This window comes from Chelmon rostratus, chromosome 10 (genome assembly GCF_017976325.1).
Source record: "Chelmon rostratus isolate fCheRos1 chromosome 10, fCheRos1.pri, whole genome shotgun sequence".
Lineage (NCBI taxonomy): Eukaryota > Metazoa > Chordata > Actinopteri > Chaetodontiformes > Chaetodontidae > Chelmon > Chelmon rostratus.
Genome location: NC_055667.1, coordinates 16582578 through 16606391, shown reverse-complemented (window position 1 = coordinate 16606391; position 23814 = coordinate 16582578). Strand labels below are relative to the sequence as shown.

The window sequence follows — 23814 nt, the reverse complement described above, 5'->3', positions numbered from 1 at the left end:
ACGAGCTGTTTGCCTCTGTTTCCAGTCTTAATGCTAAGCTAAGCTAATGGTCTTCTGGCCATGGCTTCATATTTTAAAGACACATGAGAGTGAAATCACTCTTCCCATCCAACTTTCAGCGAGAAAGCGACTAAGCATATTTCCCAAAATACAAATTAAAATGCCAGACATGTTTTGTGACAATCAGCCCCTTGTGGTCATGCAGTGGATGACCGTTGTTAGTCAGAAGCAAAGGCGGAGGAGACATGTGACGCCAAAAACTGCTGTTTGCGTCCTGTCTCCTACCAACAGACAACACTGGTTTCTTTTATACATGACCACAATCTCTCCGTACTCTCACTCAAGTGGTTTAAATCTCCTAAACGAATGAAACCTTAACCAGAGCGATGGGAGACGAGAAAAGGCTCACATGACATGTTTTTGGAAAGGCAGTGTGGGTCATTGTCAAAGAAACTAACCAATTTTGTTGTTTTGGGTGTGACGGTTTGTTGATGGTTACATGGTCACATGTGAAGTCCAGGAATAGAGCCAGGTTTGGATAAAGCTACATGAGGGCTAAGGGACAGGGGCTTGTCTCCCTCATGTCCTGGCCCCTGGCATTGCTGCTCAGAGTCAGGAGATTAATTAGGGTGTGAAGAGGTCACGAGGATTGAGGTTAGCCACCAGACAGACGTCATAGCTGTCATGCATGGCCGCTCGTCTTTCCACCACCTTCCACACATTGTCTGCAGGGTCCAACTCCAAAATCTCCTTGGTGATGATCTCATGACGGCCTGCAGGCATGAGAGAAAGCATGTGAGTTACGGCCGATCAAAATCTAATTTCCAGAGACACTGCCTCGCCGGATAGCTGGCGTTCCCTCACTCTGCTGCGGGGCCAAAGTGTGCAACAGGAGGCAATCCAGCCAAACTTTATCGAGAGAAGTGTTCTGAGAGACCACACAAAGCAAAAGAAAAAAGAAAAAAAGGCATTCACTAACTGACCGGCCCCCTTGTAGTATCCACAGAGGTACAGCTTGCCCTCCACTACTCCTACGTTGGAGGCGTTGGTTCGGTGGGAGAGTAAACATGTGGGAAGGGTCGGTCCTGCCCTCCAGGTGTCTGCGTCTGGGTTATAGATCTCCACTGAGCTCAGACAGCGACGTGATTGTCCACGGTCCACTCCATCGCATCCTATACCACCTGAAGAACACACACACACACACACACACACACACACACACACACTTCATCTGGCTCTGTTCTTTCTCATTCAGGATATGCCTGCAGTGTGACTTGTAGTCTGACCTAGTATGTAGATTTCTCCATTGAGGACAGCCGTGCCGCAGCGGTACCTGGAGTACTTCATGCTGGCACGCTCTGTCCACCTGTCCTTGCCAGGGTCGAACTGAAACACACGGTTACTCAGCTTGTCGGGCTCCTCGTCTGGCTGGTGCTGAGGGAGGAGAAGAGCGAGTCGGACAGAAAGGGGAGGAAAGAGGCAAGAAACAGAGGGACAAGAGTGAGGGGCTGAGAATATGAGCGTTACGTTTAGCGTGATCACAGCAAGTTTCTAATCATTCTGTTGGCATTAGGTTTATTTGTAGGTAACTGAAATATTGCAGTCTTCCAGCCCACTTATCTCAGTGTCAGTGTTAAAAAAGCAAAATGAAATGGGTAAATGGGCAGATTGTGCAGATACAGTTATACAGTCAATGCCGGGTGCAAGTCAAGCACTCCAAAAGTTCACAGAAATTATGTGTGAATGTTTATTTCCATAGCCTTAATTATGGAGGTTGCATCTGACTATTTCTTGAAAATGAAGACTCGACTTATTTGTTTTTCACAGTTTTCACAGTTTTGAATGCTTTTTGAAGCATTTTTTACACAGTAAAAAAATATGTTACTGGCGTAAACAAAAAACTAATTCAACAAACCGGGTACAGTATATGTGGTCTGTTGTGAATGTGTGGAGATTTGCCAGGGCTGATGCAGAATTCCCAGCCTGAATTACTATCCCAGTCCATGCCTGCCAGAGGGCGCCAAGGTCTGGACTTTTCAAATTTTACATGTGGATTACAGCCCATGAAAAGTATTTCCCGATGACTTGATTAACAGGGCTGGCAACACGAGCAAACAACTCCATAAATATCACATTTTGATGCAAACACAGAAAAATCCTGATCAGTCTGCCGAAATATGTGACCCTCCACTCTACCTATCAGAAATCTGTGTGTTCATGTCGGACCCTGTTCTAGTTAGAAGGTGACTTTTTTACCTGTGGGCAAAGTTTTCAGTTTGCCTGCTGTCAACAGGTTAGCCTGTGTCCTCTTGCTCAAGGACATTTCAGCTCACTCATCTACAGCACTGTTGATACTGGCATGCAGTGTTTTTGACAGGTGTGTGTGTACCTGTGGTGTCCAGCCGCCCAGCACATAGAGGTGCTCCTTCAGGCTGACAGCACAGTGGCAGGCTAAGGGGAGAGGCAGGGGGGCGAAGCCAAGCCAGCTGCCTCCTCTCTTCAGCGACCACCTCTCCACACTGTCGGTGATGATGTAGTGATTGCGTACTTTCATCTGACCGCCTATCATATAGAGGCTGTCACCTAGCAGCCCCACAGCATACATGTCCCTGTATGTTGCTGTGCACAGCGCCACCCAGCTGTTCTCCTCTGAATTATCATACCTGGAACATGAACAGGCATTTTTTATCTGGTGTTGAATGCAGTGCCATTTAAAAATATGTATTTCTTATACATGAGTGCATATAAACACCTGTAGATATCCACCCTCTTCATCCTGTGTTGATCTTCTGCCTCTATGGCCACCAAGATGTTGTTGTCTCGTGTCACCGCCCCCGCTGTGATTTGTCCCAAGCCTCCACAGGCTCTCAGCGGAGAGGGGATGTAGGAAGTCTTCTTACCGTGGGGGGCAAAGCAAAAACTGAGGTCAGCAACTCCTCCACGGCGGGCTGGCACTCCCTCCTTGTTCACCCCACCCACGCAGAGTAGCAGGTCTGTGGTCTCCATGCCGTAGCGAAGGGCCGGCCGACGTGGAGCTGATGTGGCACAAAGACCTGAGGTCTGGAGGGCAGCGTCAATCATCCCAAAGCACTCAGCATCCCGCAGCAATACCTGGAGGATTAATTATAGGTGTGATACTCTCAGTGTACTGATAAATGTGGATAAGGACACATTTTCCCTCTCATATGTCTCTCACCGGGTTCCTCCTCCTGGCCTTACGGAGGAATCCAGGGTCCACAAGCTCCAGCCGAACGCGCCTGAGTAACTCCACAGCCCGGGCTTCGCTCTGCGAGTCCCCCCTTCGCCTCTCCACCCAACGCAGCACCAGCTCAAGCACAACCTGCTCCTGCGATATGTTGAGGTCATCTGAACCCAGCAGGTCCCCAAGACTTTGGGCATCCAGCTCCAGCACTTCTTCTTCTTCACAAACCTCCAGACAGCAACATAAAGAGAAAACAATGAAAACATTTTACAGAGGATAGTGGGAAAGAGCATTTAAGTGAACCAAATCAACATTGTTAATTCCCTGAGTATGTAACACCTGTCTGTGCATCACTGTGCAAAAAATGCAAGTGACTTCTGTCCCCTAATGGCAGCATTAGGTAGTGTTTTCTTTTTTTGCGATTGTCCTAGTCATATGTCATATTATTGTAAGTAATTTTTTTGCACTAATAACAATGTTATGACACTTGACAAAGAGCATCATCAAAGAACTATCAGATAATCTGTTCTGAGCTGTTACAGGAAGTTGGTTGCCTCATTTATTTTTATAAATGATAACCAGGCCCAATTATTTTCCAGGACTTATAACAGGGTTTTCTTCAGAGTCAAGAATAAGAGAATATTTGACACTATTAGTAATGAATGCCCCACCTCTGCAAAGTGTTGGCAGAGGTATCTCAAGGCGCAGTCGGCCAGACCGGTGGCCCCCAGGTCTCTGGCCCAGTGGTACAGACCGACACAGTTAGAGGGGTCCATGCGGGCTTCCATGTGGTTCTGACACAACCTGAAGCAGCAACAACAAGGTGGTGATGGGAACAAGATGTACTTCCTCTAACACAATTAGGTCACTGTCCTCTGTACTACCTACACATCTTATTATTTCTGTACTTCACAGATGGTGTTACAGGTAGAATAAAATTACCATGACACCATGACATTGTCCTTTACTGCTTAGGAAGACTGTGCAAATGTTAGTTTGATCAGTTCCCTGTCTCTTTCCTTACCTGAAGGCTCCATCTATATGGAGCAGGAACGCAGCAGCAGCCACTCCTTGGATGTTGTCATTGGAAAGTGGAAGTTGAGCTTGGTACATGTAGTCCAGCAGTAGCTCCAGGCTGTGAGCGGGAGTGTCTCTGAGAGGCACCTCTCCTCCCCGGGTCTCCTTCAGACCACATGTAAACATGGCCTGGACGAATGAGATTCAATGGAACATTTTACAATTACAGTCTTTAGGCGTCACTAACAGATTTGCTTTTAACAGGTCTGCAAAACACAAGTTGCGTCATCTTGTATTTTTTCTGTATCAGCACAACAACCCTGAATAACTGCATGGCCACTTTACCTGGAAGTAAGGGCTGAATGCAGACAGCACCACCTTGTGGCATGGAAAGGGAATCCCCTCTGCCACCAGCACCACATCAGTGAGCTCCTCAGCTGCTCTCATCCTCTCCAGCTGCCTGAGCAGAAGTGAGCCATGCTTTGCCTGAGCAGAGTCCAGCACCGGTGCATCCATAGGCCGCTGCGCTGGATGTCCTGAGTGCCACCTTGGTCGGCACAGAGAGGAAGACCTTGAGTCAGTGTTGTGTCGAACACACAAATAATACTAGAGAACATGAGGTGGGAGTTTGGTTCATGCACAAACTCAGTAAACTAAGTAAAAGTACACAACTATTAGCAGCATTTGTGAGATATTTGTTAATTTAACCATCTGGAGCCCCAAACAGTTATTTAAATGAAAGCTGTGAAGTTAAGAGGGTGAATGTCTCTTTGGTGGAACTATTGACAATTAACAGAACAAGGGGCCCCAAATAGACATTGTTTTGTTGTAAGGGGTCACAAACCAAGAATGACTGGAAATTGCTAGTTTAATCTTTCCCAATGTGTTGTATTTTGTTGCATTTTTATTTTGAAAATCCTTCATCCACCAAAGGAAACTCATTGTAAGCTGACATCTAAACACCAGGTTCAAGAATTTTGTGATCTGTAATTTGAACTCAAACCACAAACATGAATCTGCTGGCCTGATTGAAATGCTGCATTACCGAAGTGAAGATTGACAGCTGGATTTAGGCTGTAATTACATTCAGAGAACTGGATCCATGTACAGAGCACATTTGGTCCCACGTTCTCAAACTGACACGATGAATCAGTACAAAGTGATTTGCACAAGTTTACTGCTACTGCACAAAACATTTGCAAACGGTTAGCAGATGGTTAGGAGAGGTACTGAATGGCTTTGCTCTCTTCGTAGAGGCCTGTCTTGTTGGACAGTGTCTTAAGCAGGTTCCGCCCCCAAGCAGCTGCCCCACCAACTCACACACTTATGGAGACGGTAATGACACTGTCAGTGGGTGTGCCAAACGTACACAGGTCAGCTCACTCCAGGCAGACATGCACAAAGTTCAGAGTATGAGCAGTAGCTTGCTAGCATGACTTTAGCGAAGCACATGCCAAAAAAAAAAAAAACAGCTTTCATACCAGTGGTGTCCTGAGGCCTGCAGGGCCAGGATTCAGAAGTTTCTGAACTGGGATGACGTCAGCTTTGGTATCATAAACTACTCTTCACAGGTTGCCTTATGTTTGTTTGCTGGCAGGTCTGGCTTGAGTTCTGTGCTATTTGCTGTGCCTGTGAGTGGGCGCAATAGCATGCTCACTGGTAAAAAGGTTTAAAATAGACCAGCAAGGGCTGGTGGTGCTGTTAGTCTGTTCAGGTTTCCAGAGGCGGTCGGGCAAACAGTCTACAAGTCTTCTGTTGGTTTTTTTTTTAGTGTGGAATTTATTTAGAAATCTCAAGAGTTTCAGTCAATCAGAGGCATATCACCCCTGTGTAGTTGTCATGAACGGGGAAATTAACTATAGAGACCAAAACTGTTTTTTGTATCAGGCTGTAAACCTGTTTATTACAGCTGTAAAACTGGGCATTTTAATGTGGGGGTGTATGGGAACTGATTCGTTTTTGGAGCCAGCCTCAAGTGGCTATTCATGGAGGTGCAGTGTTGGGCACTTGCACAATTCTGTTGGCTTCATTTTTCAGCCCCTGAGGTTGAAGCTTGGGTAAGAAGCTGAACTTGTTTTCTCTGAATTCATTAGCTAGTTGGGTGTGGTGGAAATTGATGCATCAGCATTAATAATCTAATAATGTCATGTATGATATCAGACACAGAGGCCATCTGCAGAACAAGTACTTTTACTTTTGGATACTTTATGTACAATTTTGCTGATAATACTTTTTACTGAAGTAGAATTTTGATTGAACTGCTCTTACTAATGAGTTATTGTTGCTACTCTACTGAAGTAAAGGATCTAAATACCTCTACTACTGACATAAACAATATGCTTTATAAACTGCATGCATAAACAACCATATGCATCTACAAATGTTAGTACACATCTGTATATGCACAAAATCTAAATAACAACAGTTTGACATGCTGGCTTACAAAACATGCAAGACATTGCTCACATGATGGAAAAAGCATGAATCAAAATCAGAACTAAATTCAACTATACTGATGAAGTTTGCATAAACGTACAAGTAATTTGCAGTCGCTGTCAGACACACACATTTAATAACTAACACTAATAAAAATGCACATATGGACATTAAGGCAAAGGAAAACTGCTGCAAACAAGCCTTTAGTGATATATTTCATGGGGGTCTCTGAACAAGTGATGAAGACCACCACACATACAGTCAAACATTCACACAGATGAACTCCGACAAAGCTTATGATCATCATTTTGTACACTTCATTGCGACATGCAGTGTTACTGCAGGGTAATTGTTTTCTAACCAAACGTTCACGCACAGTTGAGTGTACTGTGTTACACAACAGCATGAGCAAAACAATGTGGTCCTTATGGTTTATGGTTTTTACGGTTTAATCAGTGACTATGGAGGTGTGTGTATGTGAATCTGTTTCCATACGTGAAACGTGCTTACATGTGCCAGTGAAAGTGCTGTCACACTGCCGGCTCTGATCCCAGCTCTTCATCAGGACCTTTGGTCTAGTGTGTACCTCAGGCCTCAGTTTACAGAGCAGGAACATGCATTTATTGATGATTATCTTCTTATCTTAACTTTAAAATAGCCTTAATTTTCATTAATTTTTATAATTATTCTTTTATTTTATATGGGAGTATTTGCTGTGTTCTTTTTTCTGTTCAGTTTATTTAAACTGCACTACGTTACTATTAAATTTGCTTACCTGTACTTTTTCACTTTTTAAACTGTAAATATCTCATCATTGCTGTATTTTTATTACCCTGTAAAGCACACTGAATTGCCCTGGTTTAGGAAATGTGTCAACAAATAAAGTTTCCGTCTTACAAAATGTCAAGCTGTTCAGGCTTTATTATTTCCACCCCATCCCAATTACCCTATGCAATCCCAAATCACCTATTTAGAATCTAGGTCAGGAAAAACGTGACTTGAGGCCATGAGGAAATCTACAACCCTTAACAGGTTATCAAACACCTCACCTCTTCCTTCCCCCAGTTAAATGATTAATCTACTATTTACCTAAGAGTTAATACAAGAAGTGGGTGACAAGATCCTATATTTGGACATCTCACAATGGAACATCAATCACAAGATAACACTGAGTATATTTTTCTGAATATTTGCCCTTGCTCTGCTGACTTATTCTGTTTGTTAGTATACACATACAGTATGTAGGCTTCTTTCATCATGCTTTTGTGCTTCAGAAGGTGTCGCATTTAGAAAGTCGAAGATTTTGATTGTGATTACCCCTGTTAAAAATATTCCCTGGTTGTCTTTTAAGAAACGTCTGTCGCCAATTAAAAAAAAAAAAAAAAAACTCTCCTTAAAGCTGAAAAAAGCAAACGGTGTTTCTGACATTAACACAACGATGTCATACTCGAATGATAATAAACATGAAAATAACACACAGCACCTCTCTGTCTTTATCTCTTTGTACTTCACTGCTCATGCTGGTTGGAACTGCTGCTCTTTGGCAAGGTGTTGGATGTCAGGTAGTAGAGACGGTGACGCTGCTCGCAGCTGGTTTTCCAGGTTTGGGTCCCTCAGTCTTGAACAGAACCGAGTCTTGCAAGAGTCAGTTGTGACTGCTGACTGTCAGTAGGCCGCTGTTTTGCAGCTCAATGATTTTGTGTTGTTGGTTGTCAGACTCATCAACTGGTTCCACATTAAACATCAGTTATTTTTGTTAAATGTCTCTACAAATGCCTGAAGGAGTTTTCTCCTATAGCCTAGATGACTTGCTGCAATAAGGATTTGAAAAAACTAATTTCTTTCTGTTTTTGTTTGTTTAAAATGTACAGTGTGACCCCTTTCCAGTTGCACTTGCCACACCTTTAATTTTGCATCAAATGATTTCCCATTTGAGAAGGAGGCTGGAGTTTGACGGTCAGCTCTGAGAGCTACTTTGTAATGTCCACCATGAAGGCCAAATCACACATACAGTTTCCATGTCAGGTTTTCCCTTCATCTCCATGAATTATTCCAGACACTTTGGAGCAATTTTACGTGCAGGTGCTAGCAGCTCTGCAGCGGCAACATGGAACTCCTTTCTCAGTACTGTTTGGTTTTATTCTGTCATAAATTAATACATACATCTACAAGAATATGCAGAATATGTGAGGACACAGAATTGATGCTGTTGGTTGGGACATTTTTGGACATAATGCAAAATAGTGCATGACGAAAAATCAAGCTATGCACAAACCTGAAAGATGACACAGGATGTAAACATGAAACAGTACTAAAACTCATTTTCAAAGTGGTGCTGGACTGTCAAGCTCAGGACAAGGACACAGGCTGCTGTGCACAGGATACACCATTTGGATCTATTTTCAGTGGCGGATTAATACACATCTGGTGAGCATTTACCACAGACAGACAGTGTAGCACAATCGACTCAGTGTGGCTTACTGATGTGGTTTTTATAGGGCAAGAATGGATGTCTGTGGCATAGAGGAATAAAATATATCAGGTTGTAGCTACACTGACAATGCTTGTAGGATCAGTTCATCATCGCTTTTGGTCTTATTTGGGATTTATTGCCAATAAGACAAATCTTGAATGTCACCAGGCTTATCCTTTACATGAAAGTCATGACATGTCATTTTTGTGATTTGCCAGCCAGCATGCAGCAACCTCTGCAGTTGCATGATGGTGCGCACAAAGATCGTGGGGTAGCTTGTCTAGTTTAACCAAAAAAACAGTAAATTATGATTCTGCAAGAAAACATAATCTCTGCGTTGAAAATAAACACACAAACAGAATTGCATGTTGTTGTCAGACAGGTCTTCAGTATATTTATTGCTACAACAACCAATAAATAACCTGCCACATATAGACACAGGACATGCTTCCCACAACCTCAGCGGTAACATCATATGTTGCAATGAGAATGCGCAAAAAACAAGCTTATAGCTTGAAAAAAAACGACAGGATCCTGTATGAAAACAATCCAAGAGTAACATCAACAAACATATCAAACCTACACATAAAACATATTTTGATCCAAAACACCAATATGTATAAATGTTGAAATTTCTATAATGTGATACTTATTCTGGTCTCTGATGCATTCAAACACCCACAAATATCCTGGTGTCTGCCACTGAAACATTTCTCGCCCTGCTGCAATGTACATGCTCAACCAATCAACATGATCTGACGAAAATGAGCCCTGTCATTGGTTAAAAATTAAACATATGATCTTTTTTTTTACATAATCTGCTAATATGGTGAGTTGTGAGTGAGACTGTAGAATGTTCTCCCAGTTTGTACAACTTATGCTTTCAGCTGTGCTTGGTCATCAAAGCGTTTTCCGAGTTTTAACAGCACACATTTACGTGTGTGTGCGCGTGTGTGTGTGTGCGTGTGTGTGTGACGGGGGCCAGGGTTAATGTGTGCAAGAATGTTTTCTGCCACGTCCAACACTCATCTATTGCTGTTAGTCATTTCAGTCCCAAATGTGAAATCTTCTCCTGAGCCAACGGCTTGTTCTTTTACAGGAAATGTTTGTTTTTCCGCTGGTAATTAGGGAACATGACAACCAGAAGACGCTCGGAAATGACAACAGCAAGGTAGAGAATTAAAGCACAAAGAAAGACATTATGAACAGCAATAATAATAATACCTAAAACTACGGTACATAGCACCAGCTGCCGCACTTCATCCAAGGCTGGGATGAAATAAAATGTGACTTTACAGCTTTATTGTCCACTGACATGGACATTTCGTCTTTGACTTCAACCCCTCCTCGCCAGTAGATCACAAGTGAAACATAAAACAATGATGACACAATGTTAAGTATAAAACATTAATGATATCACAGAGATGTCCTACCAAGTACTGAATGCATGATGCAATACAGGAACATGATAAGGCTAGAAAGTGAAAGGAATAAAAACCATGATTTCAGGCGTCAGTGCTGTTTTTTTTAAAAAATACATTCATCTTCTATTCAGTGTCCTGACTATGCTAACCTCTCTATCGATGAGAAATTTTATTTTTAAACTGCTCCTGGGAAAATCACGTGACTCTTATCATATTTTGCTTTTTTCTGCATTCATTTGTCCAACTTAAACCCGGTTATCTCGCCTCTCTGTCCACATTTGAGCGTATTCTGCCGCTTTCCACACACTCTGAATAACAAGATAAACTTCAATCAATAATGAAAGACATTTTAACAAAGACCCTATTAAATGTTAACCAGCTCAACATAAATATCAAATAGATGCCTCAGAAGAGCGCCGTCGGGACTGTGACTGATGAATTGGTGTTATAAGGTTATCTGCTTCAAAGGTGAATTAGCTTAGTTTTGACGGTAGAGTTATACATTGGACCTTTTTACAATATGGAATGTATACACAGAGACACACAGTATAAAGATATTGTGATTGTAAATCTGTAACGTTTGAGTGTGCTCTTAAAATGAGAATGTGCTTATCATCTTATGTCACCTCTTGCTCTGTTTCAAATTTTAAATTTTTCACATTTTTGGATCGAAGCGTTCCTTTATGGGACAATTATGTGAAATTTCTAAAAACCCCCTTGATCAGCTGGAAAATGCATCGACACAAAGCTGAAAACAGGCGTTTTTTCTGAGCTCATGAAAAGTTTTACTTTTTAGACGTACGTGCTTTTCAATGTTTCTCAAAATATATTTTTTATTGTCTTTTGTATGAAATGTACATATATATAGTCAACTTTAACTTATTTTGTATTTTTTAGCTATTTTTATTGATGCTGCCTGTAACACCAAAACTTCGCTATCTCCATGAAGTTGATCTTATCTTAATACTTGAGTTGGCTCATGTGTTGCTAGGAGGGGGTTGCACTTTATGGCGAGTGCTGAAAACAAGAAGACAAAATGTTGTTGTTGTTGTTTTTGTTCTTGTGCAGTACAGACTTCCAGTTAAATAGTAAAGACACAGGCATGACAGAGGTTTAGCCATTTTACTGAGTTAAGGAAAAAGGGTTGAATTAAATAAAATAAGAAACTTGGCTGGTCACAGAGATTTCAAACATACACTAAGCGAAATCTTTTAGCCTCCTTTCACTTATCTGAAGAGTATGTGTGAAAGAGTTCTTTTTTTGATTGGCAAATTTGATAAAGCTTATCAGTCAATGATGCGTCTGGACTTTCCTGCTGACAATGAGAATCGCCCTACTTCATCTCAGTCATAAAGATAAGATGTTTCAAGGAGTCTGATGCATAAACACAAACCTAAACAGCATACTGTCTGTTCCAATCCCACTGTGGAGTGTGCTTTACAAAAGAAAAACAGCAATACAACTTTTAGTCTATAACATGGGACTAAATAATGTATGTTAATATATAAATTATATCAGTTTTTCCATATGCATTAAACAATGCAGTGTTTCATTGTGACTCTCAGTGAGTTTCATGAATTTACAGTTACAATGTTTCCCAGAGTTTGTCTTCAGCTGAAGTTTTCTTTGAGTTTATCACTACAGGGTGACTCACAGAAACCCTCACAGAAATCTCTTACACACACACACACACACACACACACACACACAAACACGCACACACACACACACACACACATAGACACGTATTACCTCTGGTGTGTGTGTGTGCATATGCAGGACATGTGGGGTGGTGACTGTTCTGTTAGACAGACAGGAAATGAGCAGTCACTCCCACAGTCCAAAAACAAGTACTGTCAATCAGTACAAAAGAGTGAGGAGGCTTCACTCTCACTACACGGGGTTTGGCTTTTGTTGTGCAATTTGTCACAGTTCTCCGCAGTCAAGAAGACTCTCAGGCAGAAAAGGAGGAGCTCAAATAGACACCGGCTTCACGGAGGTTTGGTGAAATTGGTCCAACAGACACAGACATGGAGAAGGTGGACTTTTCAGCCGGGCATTATTTAGTGCAGCGGGAGGTTCTGGATGAGGTACGTCTGGATGAAGTGGCACAAAAAGGGACGTGGACCACTAAACCAACCCTGAGCGAACGGGTGAAGGAGTCTCTGAGGTAAAAACAGAGAGGAGAGGACACAGTGGAGGGAGGTGTGAACTGGAAAACACTGAGATAAACAATGCAGACTGGCAAAAAGGATACATTTGTGTTTGGATGTGAACATACTTTTGCATTACTATGTATGACAGCTTTACTGCACCAGTTTGTGTGTGTACATGCAAATGCATGTGTGTGGATGTTAGTTGACATTTAAAGCACACAATACAGGACATATTTTAAGGACAAATATTTCCAATGCAGTGAATGAATGATTATCTAGTAACAACATAACTGATATTTATCCAATGAATCTGAGATTTGCTAATGTAGGCATTCTCCCATTGTAGCGATCAGTTCACTACTACACTGTGTCTGTCATAAGAAGAGAACAGCAGCACATTCACATGCTGGTGTTATCCAGAGTGTCACTGTTTTACAAGGCCAACTGATAAAAAACTGTAGCAGGTGTTACAATTCATAAGTCTAGTTCACAATATTTCAATTTGTCTTAACTGTTCCATTTTTTGAGGGCTACAACTAACCATTATTACATTGTCAATTAATTTGTTGATTATTTTCTCCATTCATCAATTAGTTGTTTCATCTATGAGATATTCAGTTTGCTATTGTAGAGGAGTGAAGAAACCAGAAAATAATCCCATTTAAGAAGCTATTGTCAGAGAATTTAGCCTTTTTTTTTCTTAAAACATGACCCAAACCGATCAATCAGTTGAATGAAAAGGTGTGCTCAGTAACATGGATCTCTGGGATATCTGCTGCAGGTGTTCGGTGCCCCGGCTGAAGCACACGGTGCAGAGCTGGGTCCCCGTTCTCAGCTGGCTGCCTCACTACTCCTTCAGAGAGAACGCCATAGGGGATCTGATCTCCGGCTGCAGTGTGGGCATCATGCATCTGCCACAGGGTTTGTATGAATGAATGTGTACAGTGGACGGAGTTACAGGTTTACCTGCATCACACTTCAGAGAACATTTTGGGAAGCCCACTTATTCTCTTTCTCTCTGTTTGTTGTTCATTCGATATACAGCAGAGGCGGGTTAGCTTAGCTTAGCATAAAGACTCCAAACAGGTGGAAAGAGCTAGCCTGGCTCTGTCCACATGGAACAAAATCTGCCAACCAGCTCCTCTGAAGCTCACTGATTAACAAGTTAAATCTGGATGTAGTATAAAAATGACTACTACTACTTTTACTGGAGTCTCTGCTGGCGAGACTCCAGAAAAAAAACAAACTGAGAAAAATATTGTTTTTTTACCCTTGAACATTTGTAAGGATTAAATAAACATGAAATAACATGTAAATTAATGAACTTTAGAGGTTCTGATTGGCTGTTAGCTAGCTGTTCCCACCTGCTTCCAGTGTAGATGCTAGGCTAAGCTAATCTCCATCATATAACAAACTCGAGTGGTATCGATCTTCTCATGAGAGAGAAAGCAAACAAGTGTGTTTCCCAAAATGTTGTACTATACCAAATGACTTAATGTGCTCACCCTAACTATAATGGAAACTGTTTTGAATTAAGGGCAGCCTTTTCTCTTTTTAACCAGGCATGGCATATGCTCTTCTGGCGTCCTTGCGCCCAGTGTACGGCCTTTATACCTCCCTCTTCCCGGTGCTGGTCTACTTCATCTTCGGTACTTCCAGGCACATCTCCGTCGGTGAGTGAGAGAGTCTGTGAGAAGGCTCCGGTGATTCAAAAGCACAGAACTGAACTTAAACTTCATCCTTCTTGTGTCCTTGGGTGTGACTGTGTGTCTACATGCTCGGGTTTTGTGTGTTCAGGTACGTTTGCCGTGCTCAGCATCATGATTGGGGGTGTGACGGAGAGGCTGGCGCCAGACGGTGACTTTATCACAAATGGCACTAATGGAACAGGAGATGTGAACATTGATGCAAGGGACGAGTACAGAGTACAGATCGCTTGTTCCCTCACAATCCTGGCAGGAATCTTCCAGGTTTGTGTGTCCACTGTGACCACATTGAAAACTACTAGTGACCGCACTGAGATACCTTTTCAAGTCATGTTTCACTCCTTTTGACTGACTCGCCGTCTCTTTTTCCAAGGTGCTGTTGGGTGTGGTGAGGTTTGGTTTCGTGGTCAACTACCTCTCTGAGCCACTGGTCCGAGGCTACACCACAGGATCAGCATGTCACGTGTGCGTCTCCCAGCTCCACTACCTGTTTGGAGTCTCGCCGGCTCGCTTCACCGGTCCTCTATCCCTTATTTATGTGAGCGCGTCATCATGCATTACACAATTTTCTGACCAATTCTGACAAACTAACCGATTAACTCTTTTACCGCTCGATTACTGTTTTGAGGTACTTGTACCTGTACAGTATGTCCTTTAAATCCTTGAAATAGTTCAGCACTTTTCATCAAATTTGTACTTTTTTGCTCTCTGGCCGAGGGTTAAATCAGTACCACTCCAGCGCCTGTCCGTTGAATATTAAGCTAAAGGCAGGAGCTGGTTAGCTTAGCTTAGCACAAAGACTGGAAATAGGGGAAACTGCTCTCCTTGCTCCGCCCAAAGGTAGCAAAATCTGCCCTTGAGCACGCATAAAACTCACTAATGAACGTTTCTTGTTTGTAACTTTGTATAGTTATCCTATGTATATAGCAAGCAAGAGCAGACACCCCCAGGTAAAGTACATTTATTTCTCCTCCAGTCAGCAGTCATGCAGACATGGACTGCACCAGGTTGAGAAGTGAGAGTGAAGATAAATCCGCTTCTTAATCCCAGAAGTTTAAAGGATAAACTGTGAGCTCCTCGCTCCTTACCAAGCTGAATATGTTCCCGATGTACGGCTGCAAAAACAGTGTGTAGAGCCAGAATATTGTCACATGAAACTCAGTGAATTAAGGGTTTATTTTGACCGAACCAGAGTTAGTGATTGCTGGAAACAGTGGAAAGACGATTTTAGTGAGTTTTATTTTGTTTCGGGCGAGTTTGAATTAAACGTGTTTTACGCTGTCCTACTTGTTAAAATTACTGTTTACGTTATTGGAGTCTGGTGGCCTTGAGGTAAGTGATGTAACAGCTGCTTAGGGGAATGGCGTGATTGACTGTACAACCTTTAAAAGTGTGTTTTCAAAGCAACTTAAGGTAACCAGGCTAAAGCTGCAGAATCTCTCTCAAACGCAATACACATTACATAATGTGGCAAGGACAGCAGTTTCTGAAATCATGCTTAAAAAATGCAGACACAGAAACACAGCGCACCAGTAAGCACAACTGTTTTAAACTCTACACCTTATGTGGTTTCAGCTTGGCCAAAGACAACAAAATGATTAAAATATCACTGCAAATTAGAGTTTCACAAAAGATTTCAGTAAAAACCACTGGGGGCAGCAAGGTGGACAAGCCAGTTGGCAGACCACCATCAAACGTATGCACACTTCATTGCTTTCTACGTTGCATGTGGGTTAACCTGGAGCTTCTCTCCTCCACTCTTTTCCTCACAGCTTCTGGTGGACATTTGCCGACTGCTGCCTGAGACTAAAGTGCCGGAGCTGGTGGTCAGCCTGGTGGCGCTCTCTGTTCTCATTGTGGTCAAAGAAATCAATGCCTGCTACAGGCAGAAGCTGCCTCTGCCCATCCCGATAGAACTCATAGTGGTAGGTCCTCCTCTTTGCTGTGTCCTCTCTTGTCCAGCAGGCGGCATCTTGGCCACAGTGATCATACTGGAACTGAGGGACTGATGACTTAGCTTTATACTCATCTAAAAAAAGAGGGGTTGTGTGTGCTGACAGTTTTACCCCACACACTGATCCGACATTCCTTGTGCCTTTTTTCAACAGGTCATTGTAGCAACAATCATCACCTACTTCTGCGGACTTAGGAGTAAATACAGCATCAATGTGGTTGGAGAGATTCCCAGTGGGTATGTTTGCGCATCGAAAGATGTGTGTGTTTGTGTGTGTAGGCATCAGGCAAAAGATAGAGACAGGTAAGGGGAGAGGTGAGATCCATGATGGCTGTTAGTGGATGGCTCACAAGATCACAGACACAGAAGGGGTTCATTTCTTGGCTGGAGGATACGTGGGGCTGTTGATAAGACAACGCAACAGTCACCATGCATGTTTGTTTGAGTGAGTTTCGAAAAACACTTCCCTTCCTGGATAAACTCCTGCAATGAAAACTTACATAAGACAGCAGAAGCACACAGAAACTGGGTCATGTAAACATACAGCAGGGCATAATAGCCAGGGGTTAATTGTACAATGACATAATGACTACTTTCTTTGACTTTCTTTCATGACAATGTTTTTTGGGAAATGAAAAAAAAAAGTTTTTAAAAAATCTGGAAAAATGTGAGCTGCCCTGATGCCCTGAGCTGTTTGCAGAGATGTCCTAATGTCAGGTCTGTGTGTACTGTGCAAGGTGACGGCGATAAAAACCTGAAACATTCATCTTCTCTTCCTGCTACAGGCTCAAGGCCCCTCGTACTCCAGATGTCACATTGTTCTCAAATGTGATAGGCGATGCTTTTGCCGTGGCCATTGTGGGCTATGCCATCAATATTTCACTCGGCAAAACATTTGCCCTCAAACATGGCTACAAGGTGGATAGCAACCAGGTGAGGAATAAACACACACACACACGCGTGCCATGCATTTGTGGAGCGGTCGTTTTGTCCAAGTATGTGCACTCGTCGCTGCATTGCACTGCACGCACCACATTGCTCTGTTTGTGCCTGGATGTTTTGTCCTTAGGGTTGTTTCAACAAACACCACATCCCTGTGCGCTCCAGGCCCAGTTACACCCTGAGGCAGAAACCTGTCCACCTTGAAACTGTGATGATTGTATAGATCTGTATCTTTTGTGCTGCCGGGTTGAAGATGTTTGTGAAGCATCCACATTTTAGAATTTGTAGCTTCTTTGCAGCAACATCTGTATTTGAACACAGTTCAAATATTAGGTATTGCAAAAGCAACATTTTACTTTTTTGCAGCAACAAAGTAATACAGCGTTTTACTGATAAGATTTCAGTAATATTATCACAATTACTCTATTACGTAGCCCATTACATTGCTTTCAGCAATGTAAAACAAAAGCAAATAAGTGTAGTAGTAGTCTAATAGCAATGATAATAACGATAATAATAATTCAACATCTGGACTTTTCCCAAACGTCCCCATAACATAATGGTAACCCTACACAGTGACGTTTAGCGCACGTGTGGAGACGACATTTAGGGGTGTGAGTAGACAAATATATCTTTTTTCAGTGGCTTTTTTGCACCATGTGATGAAGCTCTCTATCAGTTCTCTGTACTCGTCTGTACAAATAGTCTCTAGGTGACGACAGCATGTCCCTCACTGGAAATTAATCACTGGAATCATACACAGCTTCCATTTCTTAATACGGTTTATTAAATTGCTTCAGTGCCTCCGCCAGATGTATTATATGAGTCTGGACAGACAGATGTAATCTGCAACTTGACTGGTCGCAAGGCCATTATTATAGTTTCTTGTTTGTTACAGGTGCTTAGCTCATTTGAAATAAATTAAAGTTATTGGCATGGATTACAAAAGCAATTTATTTCTTTGTCTCAGATTCATGTTGCAGGCGTGACAGTGTGACAGAAGCAATAACAAAAATGGCTTCATGTCATGGCCTGCTCATCCTGACTGAGCAATTGTTACTGTTTCTCATTTCTCGTTATAATAGTAACAATAATTTTCCATTTGATAAATGGTTTTCTATATTTCATAACAAGGAGTTTCTTGTTTCCTCGCAGCTCCCCTCCACCAATCATTTTATGTAACATCAAGTTTGAATTATATCTTTACGCTAATGACAGACTGAAATTGGATCGCCTAAACCTCTCAAGGAGTTGACCAAAGATGCATTTCGGCCAGTAATTGTTCAAGCCAATTTACAGATGTTTTCTTCCAGTGCATAACGTCATGTCACAAAGCCGTCCAGGATCAGCCCACAGCAGGACAAATACAAAATTTACTTTGCACTTCATCTGCACAAGAGAGCAATTTTACTTTGATTACTTGTTATGAATCTGACAAAAGTGAATAAGATGTGATCTGTAGAAAGTGTGGATATGTCATCCCTTTGCAAGTACTGTACATCAGGTCATTTCACCACAACAATGATTAATATTCCCCTGGAGATACTGTATATGCACACAAAGGATAACCTTGAACAGCCCGAGCTTTCTACACACTGTTTTTCACATGCATGTGCAGATAATACTGATGTAGGCTTTTTTTTTTTTTTTAAATCTCTCATTCTAGCCGTTAGCACACTATTCACTCATACAAACACTTGCAGAGGCATGTGACTGGGCTCATTCTGCTCTTGAGGGAAACAGGCTGGGAGCAGTCACAGCCTCTAAGAGCTGACTTGCTAAATTATTAATGCACAACTAGCTTTATGCAATCGAGGGTGGCCTTAAAAGTGCTTGGCACTGCTCTCGACATTGCATGGATGCGTTGACATGGCCATGAAGTTAATGAACAATGCACTCTGTTTTTCACCTGAAGGTTACAGACTCCAGACATACATTGGCTTATGGCATTTAGTACCAATAGCATCAATGTGTCAGTATCAATGGTAATCTGTTTCTCATCTTAAATGTGCATTTTCTACTTGAATTTGAAATTTCGCATCCGTTTTGCTGCTTCTCTTTTTCCAGGAGCTGGTTGCTTTGGGTCTTAGTAACACTGTAGGCAGCTTTTTTCAGTGCTACTCCGTGACTTCCTCCTTGTCTCGCAGCCTCGTCCAGGAGAGCACAGGGGGCAAGACACAAGTAAGCACTCCACAAAGACACGAGCACAGATACCTCTGGTTGCATCCAATTCTCATGTTCAACTTGAGGCCATTTATTGTACAATAAGTGTGTGTGTGTGTGTGTGTGTGTGTGTGTGTGTCTGTCGTCAGGTTGCAGGAGTGATTTCGTCCGTCATCGTGCTGATTACGATTCTCAAAATAGGTGCTCTCTTTGAAGATCTTCCCAAGGTAACACTCTCCTCTCCAGTACCATTTCTTTCTAATGATCAATATCTCTCTTGACAGTGAAAACAGTATGTGTGTGTGTGTGTGTGTTCCTCAGGCTGTCTTATCCACAATAGTATTTGTGAATTTGAAAGGAATGTTCAAGCAGTTTATGGACGTGCCCATGCTGTGGAAGACCAACAAGGTTGATCTGGTGAGACTAAATCCTCTTTCAGAGTGATTCCGCTCAGTTGAAAACCGCGTGAGCCTCGTAGCACTTTGAACCCGCTGACTGTAAGTGTTCATGCTGCCCTCTAGCTGGTGTGGCTGGTAACATTCATGAGCACCATCCTGCTCAACCTGGACCTGGGTCTGGCTGTCTCCGTGGGCTTTTCCATGCTCACTGTCATCTTCAGAACACAGCTGTAACTGCACACCACTCATTAGTCATCGTTGTTGGAGATTCTGATGATTTTTCTCACAGAGCTAAAAGGACAATTCTTTCTTTAAAAATGACATTTTAATGCCTTTCAGACCCCGCTACTCTATCCTGGGCCACGTGTCAGGCACTGACTTGTATCTGGACATAGACACTTACAAGGAGGTAAGAGTCCATTAGTGATAAGTGACATTTGCTCAGTACCTTCATCTTCAGGAAATTAAAGGGTCAGTTCAGTCAAATTATACATAAACATATTTTCTTACTTGCCACTTGTGGTATTTAGCCATAAATGTTGCTTTGGATTTATTAGTTCTGTTAATGGCTGAGGTACAGGCTGAACTCCAAGTGCAGAACACAGACACTGAAGATCTGAATTCTAAAAGGATTTGTTTGTCACACAAAATGGATAATGATCACTGGGAGATGTTCCATGTAGGTTAAGAAAGGAGCAGGCAGGTAGGTGTGGTGAGTCAGCAGGTTCTTCAGGTGGTGGGCTGGAGCTGGGCAGACACAAGGAGCTGATCTTGAGACGCAAGGAAAGCAGACTTAGCTGCTCAGAAAAACAGGCAGGACAAAACTTCAAAGCACAGAACAAAGCACAAGAAGTGCACCGTGGCCAAGACGTTTTATCAGACTAGTGTACAACAAGCTGGCTGGCATATCCAGGTTTATATCCTGTTGCTGATGAGTGTGAACTGGCTGCAGCTGTGGTGGCTGATTGGCACGGAGAGCAGGTGTAGGTGAGCCATGAGAGCAGGGAAATGGCCAGTCTGGATACACACACACACACACACACACACACACACACACACACACACACAAACAGACACAAGGAGAGAAAATGTGACACAAAGGGACAGGGGAAAAACAAAGGGAAAACACAAGGTGGCTTCCTAACAAGTTCAGATTCTAAGAGGTGAGATTTCTGCCACCACCCTGTAAATGGAGTGTAAACGGTGGTGAAATTCATTCCAGGAAAAATAGACCAGTTCAATAATCACTGGGTTCATGGTCAACAGTTTTCATTTGACTATTTCTTCAGCAGAAAGGAACTTTTAGCCATGCTGGGGACCTGGCTCTATAGGAATGGCAGTGCCGGTCAGTCAGTCCACCACTTTGATCCAGACTGAAATGTAGAATTGTTTCCATGAAATTTGGTGCAGATATTCATGGTTCCCGAAGGAAAAAACCTTATGACTTTGGTGATAGTTTGGTTTGCAAACACTTGCAAAACTAATGACATACTCATCAACTTTAGGTGTACTTTGTGTACCAAGATGGTGAACGTTATATCAACTTAACATCAGCATGTCATTGTGAGCATGTTAGCACGCTGCTAGGTATTTTGGTTTAAAACCCTAACCCCAACCCTGGGAATATAGGCATTGGCTCGCAATTAGCTCAAGCACAAGAGCAACCTCACAGAGCTGCTAGGCATACATAGCTGTAGACTCTCAGTCTTAAATGTAAATGTAATGCAAATTAAATGTAAATGTAAAATACAGTAATTTGCATTAATTACTGTGCCGGCGACAGAACTCTCCGTGGCAGATATCTGAAAAATTGCGCCTACAAAAGCAGAACTATCTTCGTTCCAGATACAACTAAAGGTAAATGAGAAAATATGCTTTCCCCCTGTGATTTGTCTGAACTGACCCTTTGCAGGAACACTCTTTGGATAGAGTTAGTTCAACTTTTAGTCCCTAAGTTGTAGAAGAATCACATTTAGTCAAAGAATACCTGGGGGTGGCTGAAAGTGCAAATGAGAGCAGAACAGGGTGTGTTTGTCTGAACCCTTCTGCCTCATGATGTGTCCCTGCAGGCTAAAGAGATTCCAGGAATTAAAATCTTCCGTTCATCTACAACTATCTACTACACAAATGCTGAGGTGTACTTGGAGGCCCTGCAAGAGAAGGTGTGTGTATGTGTGTCCATAACTGTGTATGTGTGTTTGATTACAAGATGTAATCCCTGCCCACTCTCCACAGCACCCTTAATTGCTTTCATTATCTCTCTCTCTCTCATCTCACTTTCTCTCCTCTCTCTTTAATGTGATGCTCGGCTTTTTGTGCAGAGTGGAATTGATATCGGGGAGCTGCTGATGGCGAAGAAGAAGCGTGAGGCAAAGCTGAAGTGTAAAGAGAAGAAAGAGAAAAAGAAAGCTGAAAAAGAGAAAAAGAAACAAGTATGATATCCTAAGCAGCACATTTAGATATACCCCAAGTTGCACTCATTATGGATTATCACTGATCATTTTTCCTTTTTCAACCTTGTGGCAGAAAAAAGCTGTTTCTTTGAAGGAGTCAGAGGTGAATGGGGTGAATGTCTCTGCAGAACTGAAGGAAGAGAGGTCCTTAAGCCTGACGGAAACCTCTACAAACAGCCTCAGTAAAGGCCAAGTAAACTGGGCTTACCAACATGACACAACCATGTCAGACTCAGATTCAGACACTGGTTACCATGGTGATGACAGCATCACCCAGGTATCGGACGTGCACAGTGGTAAGGAAAAGGGCCCGGCCTGCGGATCAGGCACACACAGCATCGTCTTGGACATTTCGACAACCAGCTTTGTGGACACGGTCGCCGCGAAGACCTTGAAAAATGTATGTGGGTGCCAGGATCTGTGTGTGTTGGCATTAATCTAATCATCAGTTTGAAAACAAGAGACAGGAGAGGGCATGCATGTTTATCTACATTTTTAAAAGAAGGAGGACAAAAACAGATCTAAAGTGGTATCTGTCTTTTTCTCCCAGATATTCAGGGACTTTGGAGAGATTGGTTTGGACATCTATCTAGCAGGCTGCCAAGGTGAGCAGCACACCAGACAAAACAGAGACAAAGTTAATGTCCTTAATTTAGACTCATGGCACTGAGGCTTTAGATAATGAATGCGCCAAGGTCTCCGCCTCATTGGCGCCACATTGTTCCCTGTCAGACACATCAGACAAACTAAATATTTATTTTTATGATCACAAATGTATGTATCTGCAAGGTCGCTCATTGTCATGCATGCTTCTCTGTGCGTATGTGTGGTCAAACATTAGCCTGTGTCGTGGAGCAGCTGGAAACTGCAGGTTTCTTCTCAGAGTCCATCCCAAAGAGCAGGCTGTTTGTCACGGTGCATGATGCAGTGCTTCATATTCTCCACAAACTGGGATGCACAGACATTGCGCTTGTGAGTTCATCACAATGAATATTAATTGCACTTCTTAGCTCTCATAGCTTCACTTATAGCTTGTCCTTGCTGTAAAGTATTTAAGAAATGTTCCTTCCCTCAGCCCCTAAATCCTCCTCATTTTTCCCAGGATGTGTCCTGCACTACTCAGATGTGACCAGCAGGGGTCAGACTGTTCCAACTCTCGCCATCCTTCTCCACCTCCTCCTCCTGCTGCTCCTCTTCTCAGGCTGCCGGCTGTTCCACTGCTCACCGATGGTCGTCATTGTCTCCTCCCACTTCAGTGGGGGAGAATGCACCACCTTGACATGGCGGCAGGTTGCCATGGAAACACAGGGAGCCGTTGCTGTGGCAACAGGCTTTTTATGATATCGTCTAATGAGATAGCCAGTAATACGTCACTGCAGCTCTCTCCCTCTGTGGTGTGTGTGAGGGACAGGGAAGGGGCGGGGGTTGAGTAGGAGAATGTAACACTGGACTAATAGGAGTCTGTATTTATAGCCTGTGTGAGAGAGTAG

At 42.7% G+C, this 23814-nt stretch overlaps 2 protein-coding genes across 2 annotated transcripts; one reads left to right on the top strand and one right to left on the bottom strand.

Annotated features, from left to right (window-relative positions):
• Positions 1-624: 624 nt before the first annotated feature.
• On the bottom strand, positions 625-4735 carry LOC121613291 (kelch repeat and BTB domain-containing protein 12-like). The gene is made up of 9 exons (XM_041946627.1): positions 4565-4735; positions 4227-4408; positions 3874-4006; positions 3197-3430; positions 2753-3111; positions 2390-2663; positions 1287-1434; positions 984-1181; positions 625-773 (listed from the first exon to the last, which is right to left on the bottom strand). Exons 1-9 carry the CDS (start codon positions 4733-4735, stop codon positions 625-627), a joined length of 1848 nt encoding a protein of 615 aa, XP_041802561.1.
• Positions 4736-12582: 7847 nt separating this feature from the next.
• On the top strand, positions 12583-23453 carry LOC121612184 (solute carrier family 26 member 6-like). Its single transcript, XM_041944897.1, has 19 exons — positions 12583-12722; positions 13490-13629; positions 14271-14381; positions 14506-14678; positions 14788-14952; positions 16187-16339; positions 16523-16605; positions 17154-17301; positions 19378-19491; positions 19623-19700; positions 19795-19890; positions 19995-20101; positions 20211-20280; positions 21941-22033; positions 22193-22303; positions 22398-22724; positions 22875-22929; positions 23166-23296; positions 23427-23453. The coding sequence occupies exons 1-19, from the start codon at positions 12583-12585 to the stop codon at positions 23451-23453; spliced, it is 2322 nt and encodes a 773-aa protein (XP_041800831.1).
• Positions 23454-23814: the final 361 nt, after the last annotated feature.

What these genes read in the sequence shown, in the direction of transcription:
- LOC121612184 (XM_041944897.1), top strand. Translation starts at nt 12,583, where the DNA reads ATGGAGAAGGTGGACTTTTCAGCCGGGCATTATTTAGTGCAGCGGGAG. An exon ending in TCCCGATAGAACTCATAGTG is followed by an intron (nt 16,340 to 16,522) that starts GTAGGTCCTCCT and finishes TTTTTTCAACAG; the next exon opens with GTCATTGTAGCAACAATCAT. An exon ending in CTATCTAGCAGGCTGCCAAG is followed by an intron (nt 22,930 to 23,165) that starts GTGAGCAGCACA and finishes GTCAAACATTAG; the next exon opens with CCTGTGTCGTGGAGCAGCTG.
- LOC121613291 (XM_041946627.1), bottom strand. Translation starts at nt 4,735, where the DNA reads ATGGATGCACCGGTGCTGGACTCTGCTCAGGCAAAGCATGGCTCACTT. An exon ending in AGGCCAGGAGGAGGAACCCG is followed by an intron (nt 3,112 to 3,196) that starts GTGAGAGACATA and finishes TTAATCCTCCAG; the next exon opens with GTATTGCTGCGGGATGCTGA. An exon ending in TGGGCGGCTGGACACCACAG is followed by an intron (nt 1,435 to 2,389) that starts GTACACACACAC and finishes CTCCTCCCTCAG; the next exon opens with CACCAGCCAGACGAGGAGCC.